Source organism: Mixophyes fleayi, chromosome 5 (genome assembly GCF_038048845.1).
Source record: "Mixophyes fleayi isolate aMixFle1 chromosome 5, aMixFle1.hap1, whole genome shotgun sequence".
Classification (NCBI taxonomy): Eukaryota; Metazoa; Chordata; class Amphibia; order Anura; family Limnodynastidae; genus Mixophyes; species Mixophyes fleayi.
In genome coordinates, this window is record NC_134406.1 from 253,238,077 (window position 1) to 253,250,922 (window position 12,846).

At 36.5% G+C, this 12,846-nt stretch overlaps 1 protein-coding gene across 26 annotated transcripts in view; it reads left to right on the forward strand.

Annotated features, from left to right (window-relative positions):
- Positions 1–12,846, forward strand: part of RIMS2 (regulating synaptic membrane exocytosis 2) — a 506,258-nt gene that overhangs the window by 387,768 nt on the left and 105,644 nt on the right. For 20 of the 26 annotated variants that reach the window (XM_075213921.1, XM_075213923.1, XM_075213924.1 and 17 more), the window contains one exon: positions 9,690–9,779. The exons of the other annotated variants lie outside the window; for them this stretch is intronic. In XM_075213921.1, coding sequence (XP_075070022.1) covers positions 9,690–9,779 — 90 coding nt within the window. The remainder of the gene's footprint in view (positions 1–9,689; positions 9,780–12,846) is intronic. 26 annotated transcript variants of the gene reach the window in all.

Below are 12,846 nucleotides of genomic sequence, written 5' to 3' on the forward strand. Positions count from 1 at the left end.
TAATAATGATGTATCAGACACACAACAGAGAATAGTTACTAATAATTGCATTAATTATAATTAATTGCAATAATTACATTTTCTATGTAAAATGTAATTAAACACAAATTAAATTACTTAAAATGCTTTGAGGCTGATTGGGAGAAAAGTGCTATATGAATAGAATTATTATTATTAAATTAAATACAGACATTTGCTGTTTTTTCCATTAAAAATCAAATGGGAATCTTCTTTCCTGCAGTAGTCCAAATTTAAATGTCAAATATGTAAAGCGAGATAACAGGTGTATCCTTTATGTGTCCACATGTCATTGTCAGTTATGTGAACACGCCGTATGCTTGCTCGCTCCGTTCCGCCTCTCTAGGTGTATGTCAGTGATACACAATAATGTAATACAGACGTCTGTGTATGAATTTACAGTGCTTGTGCGCAGTACAGAAATGTTTGTCTTACACAAACAAAAGTGACATACTTTCAATTGTAAAGGAGCTCCATTGTGTTCTAAATAGAGATGTTCACTGACCCCTGTGTTCTGGTTTTGGTTCTGGATTAACTTCGTGTTTTGGTTTTGGATCCCAATTTTTTTTTTCTAAAATCCCTATTTTTTTTGTTAAAATCACATATTTTTGGGGGTTTTTTCCCCCTACTTTATTATTAACCTCAATAACACTAATTTCAAGTCATTTGCATTCAGTTTGACCACCTAACAGGTCACAATATTATTTTCATACACTTTCAAACAAAGACTGCATATTTAGAAGACCAAGCCTGCCAGACCTATTATTTCTATTTCAGCAATGACAATTAGCAATTGAGCAATGGAGCTCTCCTGAATGTCACTGTAGACTTTGAAGAACACTGCTACCCCTTCTCTTTCTATTCTACCTACGATGCTGCCCAACTGCACTAGAGACTGCCAAGAACTGTGCTACCCCTTCTGTGTCGCTGGATTGCCCTGGAGGGCGGTACTTATAGAATCCAAAAATTGCGAGATCCGACGACGTAACAATGACATTTTGCCTCATTTTCAGTTCTGAGGGCGCGCAAAAGTACTGAGCCGGCTCGGCTCGGTACTTGGATCTGCTAAGTTCGGGTGTGTTCGGTTCTCGGAACCGAGCCTGAGCATCTCTAGTTCTAAATACATGGCTGTGGCCTGGATCCCATTAAAAAGTAATTTCTTTGAAACTGTAGTTGGCCTTGCAGAAGCTGTGGTCACAAAAACAGTGTACTATTTGTGTCTGTCCGCTTCTGGTAATGCAATTTGCATGGTCACAGAACCCCTCATTAACATTTTATATGTGTATAATGTAGAGGGCAGTGGTGGAATTCAAATAATTAACAACCGGTTCTCTGCTCTAATGACTGTTTTATGTATACAAAAATGTGTTTTGCCCCTCAAAACACTCTGCCATGCTGCCTTTGCTGCCCCCCTTCACACTCTGCCATGCTGCCTTTGCTGTCCCCTTCACACTCTGCCATGCTGCCTTTACTATCCCTTATTTCCGTTCCTTCACTTACCTTTTCTATCGGCTTCTTTCTTCTCTTTTCTTTTCTTCCCTCCTTCTCTTCTGTCTACTTGCTTGCCGCAGACTCCTCTCTGTGTCGCTCGTCACTGAATGTCGGTCGTGACGTGACGACGTCACGCCCGACATTCAGTGCGTGCAAAGCAGGTAGAAGGAGTGCCAATGCCGCAAGTGAGGGTTTTTTTTGTTTTTTTCAAGGAGCCTGCTCCCCCCACCAACGAAATGGGTGGACTCAGCTTGTAGTCACCGGTTTGCCGATCCAAGCCTAAAATTAGGTATCTCTTCTGGCGAACCGGTCGAAACCGGCTGAATCCACCCATTGGTACAGGGTTTACTTTAAGAGAGAATGTGAATGCAGGAGGACCTGTGTATGTATTTATTAATATTATTTGACGTCTTTATATAGTATGAATATTCATACTCTCCTCATACCTCCTGCTGTCACTGCAACCTGCTCCTGATCAGTGTATCTAGGAGCTGGGCTAAATCCCAACATGGTAAATCCACTGAAAAAATATGTGGCTCCTTGATATCACAGTGCATGTGCAATGAAGCCCAAGAGCAGCATGCACAAACTCCGGCAGGGGGACATTGGAGATGGCAGCGCTAGCCCTGTCTAGGAGCAGCATTGATGGGGGTGACACAAAAATGCAGGCAGTGAATGATCAGTGTCTTGGATGAAAAGGTAAATAAATTTACTCCACTTCCTGAGGTAGCAAAATATTAGAAAACCTGAGCACTATTTTCAATTTTATTGCAACATGTGTTGCTATCTAATAAGTAAGACTTCAACTTAGTTTAAAAACATTACTCAAAAACCACCAGGAGAGGGCAGTACATAGCTGTTTTGTCAGTGATCAGTGAAGATGAATGATAGTATATGATAGTGGTGCACTTGTTGGAGGTACTGTAAGTCACAGCATCCTGGTGACCTAATCCTTGATCCTTTATTTTACTTGCCTACATTTTAATCCAATCACTAATATGCTTTTTAAACAAACTGACACTTGAGTCATAAATATAATACAAACTGTACTTATCTTACCATTGAGGACTATTATGTAGTGAAATATGTAGTCAATACTTAGTGTGTTTTTTTTATTGTGATAGCAATTAGGTTTGCGGTGATTTTTACTAACTGACATAAAAGCCAATAAAATGTGAGCTGTAGAAAATTATTTGTAGGCCAAAAATCTTAAACAAATTACTGTCCTAAATGTAATCCATGCTGCAAAAACAAGTCGTAAAAAGAATGTTACCTTTCCCCTGCCAAAACCGACTGAGTTCTACAAGGCTCTGAGTGACACTTCTACAAGGTATTTAGTATACATGGTTCAGTTTTGACTTCACTACAAAAAAAAGGGTTATTGCGGCAAGATTTTTTGTTTTGTTCCGTATAACCCCATTTGAATTCACCCATTTAGAAATCCATTGAGTAATGGGGGGACATTTATTAATTAATAAGTAATGTTTGACATGGACTTCCCAAGCACAAGTCCATGTCAAACATTATGAGTGAATGTTATGATGTGTTATAGGTGATTTTCATGCCCATGAAACTAATAACTGGCCCTAGAACAATTTTGTCAACCAGCCAGGATCTTTACACTAAGAACTTAAACTGAAATGTACTTGACATATTCAAACTAGAGCATAGAACACGCGTCTGGTATCCTACACCTTGAAGAACTATCTGATTAAGTCTCTTAGTTGAAGGTCGCCTGCTGATTAGACGACTGGGCTTTATTAGGCTAAACAATGGGTGAGATTAGTACACAAGAACTTAAAGTGAATCGCCTCAAACAATCATAAGCAGCCCTCAGTGCCCTGACTCTGACCCAAACGTGAGCTCAAAATGTTTGACACTTTAACACAAAATTAGGTGCAGAAGTGGTGCTAATGATGACATAAAATGAATAATACATCCCAAACTAAAACAATAGCATATAATAATTTCTTCAAACAATATATATTCGCAAAAAAAAGCCCCACAATTCCACAGGTGGCCTCACCAAAAGAAATTAAAGTGCTTGATACTAATTGCGTTCCTCAAGTTGTTTTTTTTTTCTTCGTTGCTGAGCTCTTTGATAATATAATTATATTCCAAAAAGAAAAACAAATACACATGTAATTGAAGAAAGGCAGCGGGTATATATCCTTAGTAGAATCTCCCTGCTTTATTCTCTTTGTCACAATATGTATATCTTCTCAAGCTTCAGTGTCAATGTTTCTGTTATTCAGCTCTGTTTAAATAAACAAATCATAAAAATTAGCACAAATAGTGCATTCTGCTTTATTGAAATTCAAACTAACTTCACATATGGAGCTATCTTCCATGAAAAGTGATATTGATATACTCCAGCACACATATGGATGGACACCTACCACAGAGTAGATGATATGCACGTGAAGAAGCAAAAAACCCACTTAGTTGTTTTAGTGGATCGCCTACACTTTGACTCACGTGTGTACTGTCCCCCAACAATGCATTTCAATTTTAAGAAAGATTTCTAAATGGAAATGCGTTGGGAGAAACATATGAATTAACAAACTACACAGAGCTTGAGGATGGCAATTTGATTTTTACAGCATATTTTGATAAGTTTCCGGTGGGATAAAGGCAAGATATTGCTTTCACTTTTTTCTCATCCTGCTCATTGCAGGTATCTTAGTCTAAACAATGGAATCAGAACTATGCTGTTGTCAGATAAAATATTCCTTGGTCAGTACTGTGGTAGATAGATACAGACACTACAGGTAGATAGATACAGACACTACAGGTAGATAAATACAGACACTACAGGGATTATTTACAGTGGCTCAGTTTAGTGCCATTGTAGAAGCAGATATATAGCGAGTTTGTGACACTTTTGAGTCTCCTTTAGTGTCTTGCTTCTGTATCTCATTTATGCTCATGTAATATATATGTATGTGATGAAAGCTAGGTACACATGTTTAGTTTCAGACAAAACATAAAATCATCCTAATAGTTAAATAAATAAATGTGGATTTGACTGGGAAACTTTTCTAGGGTGTAAATAGGTGACATAAACTGGCATTTATAATGGGAATATACATATGCAAATAAAGCACTTGGAGTGTATTTGTTTACACTGAAAAACAAAACAAGGCTGAATTTGGACAACATTAAACATTATTTAGACCTTATCATCTCTTTTGAGGAACTTAATAATAAAATGGGAGTCAAAGAAGCAGCTAAATGACAGCAGTTTGGTAAGTGCCTGTAGTAAGGCTGGGTACACACTACAGGGTTTTTGTCCAATAATCGGCTCAACCAGCCGACATACGACCGCTCGTTCAAAAGTCGGGTCAGTGTGTGTAGTGACACGATGGTCGAAAGTCTGCCCAAATGGACGATTGTCGCCTCATTTGGTTGGTCGTACCGTTTAATATTTTCGTTCCAATCTCCTTTCTGTCGTGTAGTGTGTATAAGTTTCCGACCGATCCACAACAGTGAGTACGAAATTACAATAATTGCTCATGACAACATGGCTGTAAAAAGTCACTAACGAGACGTCCGCTCTTCCCTTTATTATCGAAAACAAGGCTAGTGTGTATGCAGTCCATGGACCGAACGATCGGACCATAGATCGCATGTAAAATCGATTGGCGTAAAAAGTTGGTGGAAAATTCTGTAGTGTGTACCCAGCTTAAGGCCGGGTACGACATAACAAGCAGACATGATTTTGTGGGATCTGCACAGCTAGCAGTCACAATGGGATCACATCTCAGATGATCTAAAATCCTGGTCAACATCATGCACTTTATAGACACTTGTACATACTTAAATAGGCTCAAACAATAAGAACACATTTATATGGGCGTTTTAAATTAATTTGCTCTGTACTGGTATTCTTTGTAATGCATGGAACGTTTGGGAAACTGTTCAATAAATGTCCCATAGCACAATCCGTGGGCCAATTCTTTAGGAAATTCTGTGCCATTTCCTTGTTCACTGTCCACCAGTTTGACCTGTTCAATGTACATTATTTGTAGACAATGAAGAAACTAACAAACTTGAGACATTTGCTTGCACCTTGTGTTTTAGGGGTAGATTTACTAAAAGTTTTGAAAAGAAAAGTGGAGGTGTTGCCTATAGCAGCCAATCAGATTCTAGTTATCATTTATATAGTACATTTTAAAGAATGATAGCTAGAATCTGATTGGTTGCTATGGGAAACACCTGCACCTACATTTTAGTAAATCTACAGCTTCATCGGAAATATCTTCATTCCTGATAAGTTCCCGACATTTACATATATATGTTTGTAAACTCTATTTCTTTAATGTTTGGTCCTAGCTATCATTTTAATGGACACATTTGGCATTTACATAGTCACCTCAGTGCTCATTATTGAATAAGACACAATCCGTTTTTATCGAAAGAAATGCAGCTTTTCTGTCAATGAATAATCAAATCAATTATAGAAATTCATAAAATTTGAATCAGAGTTTGATTAAGTAATGATGAGATCATGTGCATAATTCTTCCAATGATTGCTCATTCTCAAGATTACAGAAGTGTTGTATTGGTAATTCAGTAATGGATTGCCATTTATTCATGTGTATTGTTTGTTATTATTTCTGTGCTTTGTAATGAATGTATACATTATTAACAATTGTTTCAATTAGATTTGAGAGCATTTTAGGAATTTCTATGATTGGTTTGATTAAACATTGAAATAAGAAAAGACAGTTGAAAATGGCCAGAAGTGTATCAAAGTAAACCACTGATTTTAAGAAAGAGTTAGTTCTCTTTATCCATTATCCATCAAGTTCCTACATTACAGAGAGACTCTTTAGGAAGTAATACAGGTGCAGAAGTCAGTAGTTTTGCAATTACTCAGGTCTATATTACATTTTGTAGTAGCATTGCAGCTATTCAGTATTTCATTGGTTGGATATCTTAAAGGCATACCAACCCCATTTTTTCTGTATTTTCCGTCACAGAGTATACAGATGAAGCAGAACATGTTTAAGTATTTAATTATTGCTTTTGTAATTTTCATTTTATTTATATTTATGGAATTGTAGATTAGCTTATTGTGTACAGGATGAACATGGTCATGTAAGAAGATACTGTACACTATACAGATATGAATTACATCGGGAAACACATATACAATGTGTGGTCACTTGTTCTATCCACAGAGATTACAGACAACATTTGCATATTCGCCACATTTTGTTCCACATTACAGCAGAATTTATTCAGTTTGTAAAATTTCATGTCATTTTTTGCCAAAGTTATTGGTGACAAATGATTAGCAATTTTTTTCCATTAATTTACAAGTGCTCTGAGCAATTATGATGACCGTGTGCAGCTATATATTTATACAGTGCATTATGTATCATGTGCAGAATCTAAATTCACTCGGTAGGACTAACATATTTTATGGGCAGGTATAACATATCATTTGGTTATAGGTCACACTGCTGCAATGCTGCCCTATGTCAGTTTTTATTAGTGAAGGCTGACCATTATCCAGCTTGGAGACTTTTGAATACAAACTGTGTTGTGCGAGATTGTGAATAGAGCTACAAGTTGTCCAGTCAGGTGTTTGTCTAACAACCCTGCTTAAGTTGTAGTTATTGTCTAACAACCCTGCTTAAGTTGTAGTTATTGTCTAACAACCCTGCTTAAGTTGTAGTTATTGTGTGACAATATGGCATAAGATACAGTACTTGCTTAATGTCATAGCGTAGGCAGCCTTTTGTTGCTGAACCAATAGGAATGAGAATGCAGCCTAATAATTCACCAAGAACCAGTTATAATGGACTAAGGGGTAGATTTATCAAACTTTTTAAAAAGGAAAAGTGGAGGTGTTGCCCATAGCAACCAATCAAATTCTAGCTCTCATGTTCTAGAATGCACTAGATAAATGATAACTAGAATCTGATTGGTTGCTATGGGCAACACCTCTAGTTTTCCGTCTTAGAAGGTTTGATAAATCCACCCCAACCGTTATATCACTTTAGAGCAGGCCTGTCCAACCTGTGGCCCTCCAGGTGTTTTGAAACTACAAGCCCCAGCATGCTTTGCCAGTAGACAACAGTTGATAGCTGGAAGGGCATGCTGGGAATTGTAGTTTCACAACACCTGGAGGGCCGCAGGTTGGACAGGCCTGCTTTAGAGCTTGCAGCATGTCATAAGTCAAGTCAATCATTTGACCTCTCGTGCATGTTTTTTCTCTTCTTTTTTTTATTAAAGTGTAATAGTTTTACCGCTGTAGCCAACCCCTTTTTTTTTTACACAATTGATGTAGGAGAACTATGATCAACAATTGAATTCAAAGGGGGGTAATCAATTGTTAGCGTTAACGCTCTCAAACGAGGGCTCAAAAAATCTTAGCGTTAATACGGTAATTACTCGCGGAATTTCAGCTCGCAGCTCCCTGAGCGGCGAGTAAACTACTGTATTAACGCTTTTCGCACGCAATATTACCGTATAAACGGTAATATTTTTTGAGCGCTCATTTTTTTGCATTAATGTTAACAATTGAATACCCCCCAAAGGGTTATATAATGTAGGCGTAGGGTGAATTCTAGAATAGATAGCTGTGAAAGATATATTTCTCTTTGTCATCATCTGTTATCACTCACCATCATAGATGATCATCTCTTTGCCTACGGTGGCCCTGTTTGAACATACCTCATCCATGCCTGAGAGTAACAAATATAATATACGTCACAACAATCCCTAGATTTGAACAATAACTGCTCCTAATCTGCTTTATTCATTTCTTCCTCTGTATAAGTAACCTCAGCCACACGTTATGCTGTTTACTGTACACCCAGCACTAGCCCCGTACTTTTTTCCATGAGGTATTATAAACAACACACCCCCTACTGTAAAATACACTATAAGGGTATGATGGGTTTCTGTGACTTGTAATATCAGTATAGTTCTCAGTAAGGGGGGTACTTCTCATATATTTTATGTTGATTATATTTTAGTCTTTGGGCATTTAGTAGGCTGCATTCTCATGAGCATTTGTTGGGCTCACAAGATGGCTGCCGTCACGGTGTGTTGGTGATTTGTGCATGTGTTTGTATATATCTTTAGGCATGTAGTGATTTTCCAGATACTAATACAGTATGGTTTTATTTTACGCAATCAGTAGCAGTGGTTTTGCTATTGAGCGATACAGTGGAGTGGTTATTTCATCCAAACAGGACACCACTTTGTGAGTCTAATTAGCAGATATATGACTATACTAGGCTGCTAAATCTGATATCTGATTGTGTGCCGGGACAAAGCACACAACATTTGTCACTAAATAGACCCCGTTGCGTTGGCCAGCATAATTCTCTGTCAAATGTTGTGGTAATATAGTTTGCTGGATTTGAGATCTGAAGGCCTCCATTTTACTTCTATAGTTACAATAAGCCTAGCATACGTGTAAATAAAGAGAAACTATCAGAAATATATACCTGTTTTTACATATTGTAGAATGCAACATTACATTGAACAAAACTTTGCAATTTATTTCATTACCTAAATTCACAATTTTTATTGCAGTGTTTTATTATAATTCTAATCATTTTTGACGCGGATCTGTCAACCTACACACAGTCATTTTATTATCTGGACCAATATTCGTCATATTAATTCAATAGGAACTCGTTACCATCACTTTACTTACAGCGCCGTCTTCAAAACCTTTTCATTGATGACAATAGGATTGTTATAAAACTAGCCAAAATTGTGAAGATCATCATGAAACAATATCTTTTTTTTTTTTGTGTTGAAATAAATTGCAAATTAAAAAAACAAAATGTAAACAATATAATAGAAGTGAGTGAATAGAAATAGGGTTCCTTTAATATGCTTAATAATATGTCACTGACTACAAAACTACTGCTGCAGCTTTCTAAAATGCTCCGATATTTGAACAAAACAAAACATATACATTAAATATACCAACAATTTTCAAGGATTGCTATTAAAAACATTAAAATGTTCATTTATATATTTTTAAAAAACTACCTCCTAAAACGTCTTTCTTATCCAAATTCCGTCTCCTCACTTCTCCTTTCCAAATGTAGCTCTCCCCCCTCCCCCCAATATGTTGTGAGGCTTTGTGTTATGTACACTTGCTGTTGTTTTTCTGACAAGTTTTAATTTCTCTTGGTTTATGCTAGAAGTTACTTGGGAAGACCAGCAAAGAAAGGTGAATGGTGCAATAAACGATGACAAACAATTGCCGAAAAAGAAACCCCATTCTCAGCCAGGTTTGTCAGGGTTTTGTAAAACCACCTTGAAAGCATGAGGCTTGCAAACAGCGTGCAGGGGAGCTCATGCTTTTGTACTGAGTGTGTTCATCATGCCGCTTCTCACCTTGGTGTGAAATGTCTAGGCGTAGTCCGTGCGAGTGAGACCTCTAACTCAGTGTTGTCTATCATCCCTTTTCAGAAAAAGAGCTCCAATATTTCAATAAAAAAAAAAATTATCCAAATTTCAAACTTTAGGACACAAGAGAACAAAGGAATTATGAAATTATTTTGGAATAAGGAAATTCTTGGCTCTGCTAAAAATATAGTTGGACAGTCTTATCTTTCAACACCTTAAAATGCATTATGGCTCTTGTATTTTATATTAGGTTTTCATTATTTTGTAGTGTCATACCAGAGAGCTGTGGAATTCTAATTCAGAATGATATCATCGCTGTCAGCTGTAAGGTCAGTATTGCCAACAGTTGCTTTGGCAATACTGATAATTTAGCTTACCCTTGAAATATACCAGACTTTCCTCACACTTGCTGAATTATTTATTAATGTGGGGCATTTTGTAGGGAAAAACTTAAAGTTTCTTCAACGAAACAGGAACATATGTTTAAGGGCAACAGCACAGTGGTTAGCATTGCTGTCTCACAGTGCTGGGGTCAAAAGTTTGATTCTGACCAGGGTCCTGTCTGTGTTTGCGTGTTTTCCGGTTTCCACCCATACTCCAAAATCATACTGGTAGGTTAATTTGGCTTCTGACAACATGGACCCCAATCTGTATGTGTGTGGGGTAAGGAATTTAGATTGTGAGCTCCAATGGGGCAGGGAGTAATGTGAACAACTACATATTCTCTGTGTAGCGATGTGTAATATGATTGGTGCTATACTAATAACAAAGGATATCTATTACAAAATTGAAAAATAAATAATATATTTTCATTACTAGTAGATTACTGGCTTCTGACAAGATTAACCCCAGTGTGTGTGTCTGTGTGGTAAGAAATATATATAATGTCAGCTCCTCTGGTGCAGGGACTGATGTGAATGGCTAAATAGTCTCTGCAAAGTTCTACGTAATATGTAGGTGCTACATAAAAACTGTTAATACATAAATTACAACAAAATATTACCTTTTTAAATTTAGTAATTGTTTAGAATAACAAAAAGGAAAAAATAGATTATTCTGGCCTCACTATATGATCCTATACTCACAGCTCATTTTTTAGAATTTTCATTATGCTGTTGCTGGTGTCTGATTTTATAATGAGTGTGTTCATCATGTTCTCTTCTAAGCCTAGGTATAGACCATGAGAGGGAGTGTTTTATATCACCCATTTTCAGAAACATAGCTCCAATATTTCAAGAATTTTTTTAAAAACAATTCAAACTTTTGGATAAATGAGAACAGCTCTACAATGAAATGATACAATTGGACACCAGGAAAGGCCTAGTTAGAATTCAAATCAAATAATACTTAATGGTAATTTTTTAATCCTTTCATAATATTAAACAATAACAAAACTGAAAAAAATGTTAATTTGCTTTAATAACGTTGCTATGAGAAATTATTCAGTTTTCTGATACATGTCCTTTTAAATTAGTTTTCCTCCACAAAAACAATGTAATATTAAATAAACATCTTCATATAATTGTGCACATCCCTTGTTGCTGGAGCACCAACCTTTAGTGTCTTCTATGTTCTGATAAAAGGGACAATATGATAATTCAGGACACAGAAAATATATAAAAAATATCACATATTTTCTAGGGCATTTTGGAAAACAAAATCAAAGATCTGATTGGTTGATAGGAGTCTTCACATCTACCAGTTTTCATACATATACACACTATATTTGCTGGAACCCTAATTAGTGCTATTAATTAGTGATTAATATGCCACATCTAGAAGGGGTAAATTTATCAAGCTGCGGGTTTGAAAAGTGGAGATGTTGCCTATAGCAACCAATCACATTCTAGTTATCATTTCCTAGAATGTACTAAATAAACAATAGTTAGAACCTGATTGTTGGTTCTATGGGCAACAACTCCACTTTTTCTTTTTTAGAAGGTTTAATAAATGTCCCCTAATTTTACCAGGAAACTTACTTGTGACTGCCCATAATAACACAAATTTACCTATTAGTAAAAATGAATAAAGTTGCATATTTTCTACAGATTTTTGTCATGTTTTGAAAAGAGTTGGGGAAGAAGCATTTTCCTTTTGAACTACAAAACCACAAACAAGATTCACATGAGATATTTTTCCATCTGGTTCTATTGATTGTCCTATATTCTAAGCAACAGTAGTTTCATAATAAATGTATTTTATAACCAAAGAGGAGATCTGCAATATTTGTTCCTGATTGAGCCCTTGTCACTAGTGTTGTTCTAATTTTCATTAATATAGTAAATAATATACATATGGTAATATTATCTATTATCTATCCCAGCACATACCACCCAACAGCCTGGATTTTGGCAGGACTGTCGCGATTCACGGACCCTGATGGGGGCAGGGCTTACAGAAAAGGAGCTGGGGTTTTATCAGATAGGGACTGTGATTGGATGGATTTGGACAATTGGGGGTTGAGCTTATTCCCCCCCCCCCCCATTTTTCCTGGATAAATGGTGGGATGTTGGCCAGCTCACAATGGTGGTCTAAGCAGAAAAGCCTAGACTACAGTATTGTAAAATACTGGTCTCTCCATAGTACACACATTTCTACTTTTGAATCAAGACTAAGAAAAATGGAGACTGAAAGCTGAAACTCAACTTTCTTAAAAGTACTCAGAGATGCCAAGACCACAGTTTTTCACTTGTATTCCTGTGATTTTTCTCAGAATTTGAGAATTTAGCAGAAAAATGAGACCAGGGGGTATATTTACTAAACTGCGGGTTTGAAAAAGTGGAGATGTTGCCTATAACAACCAATCAGATTCTAGCTGTCATTTTGTAGAATGTACTAAATAAATGATAATTAGAATCTGTTTGGTTGCTATAGGCAACATCTCAAATCTGCAGTTTAGTAAATATACCCCCTGGTGTACATGAAAAGAGTGCTAATAAGAAGTAATTT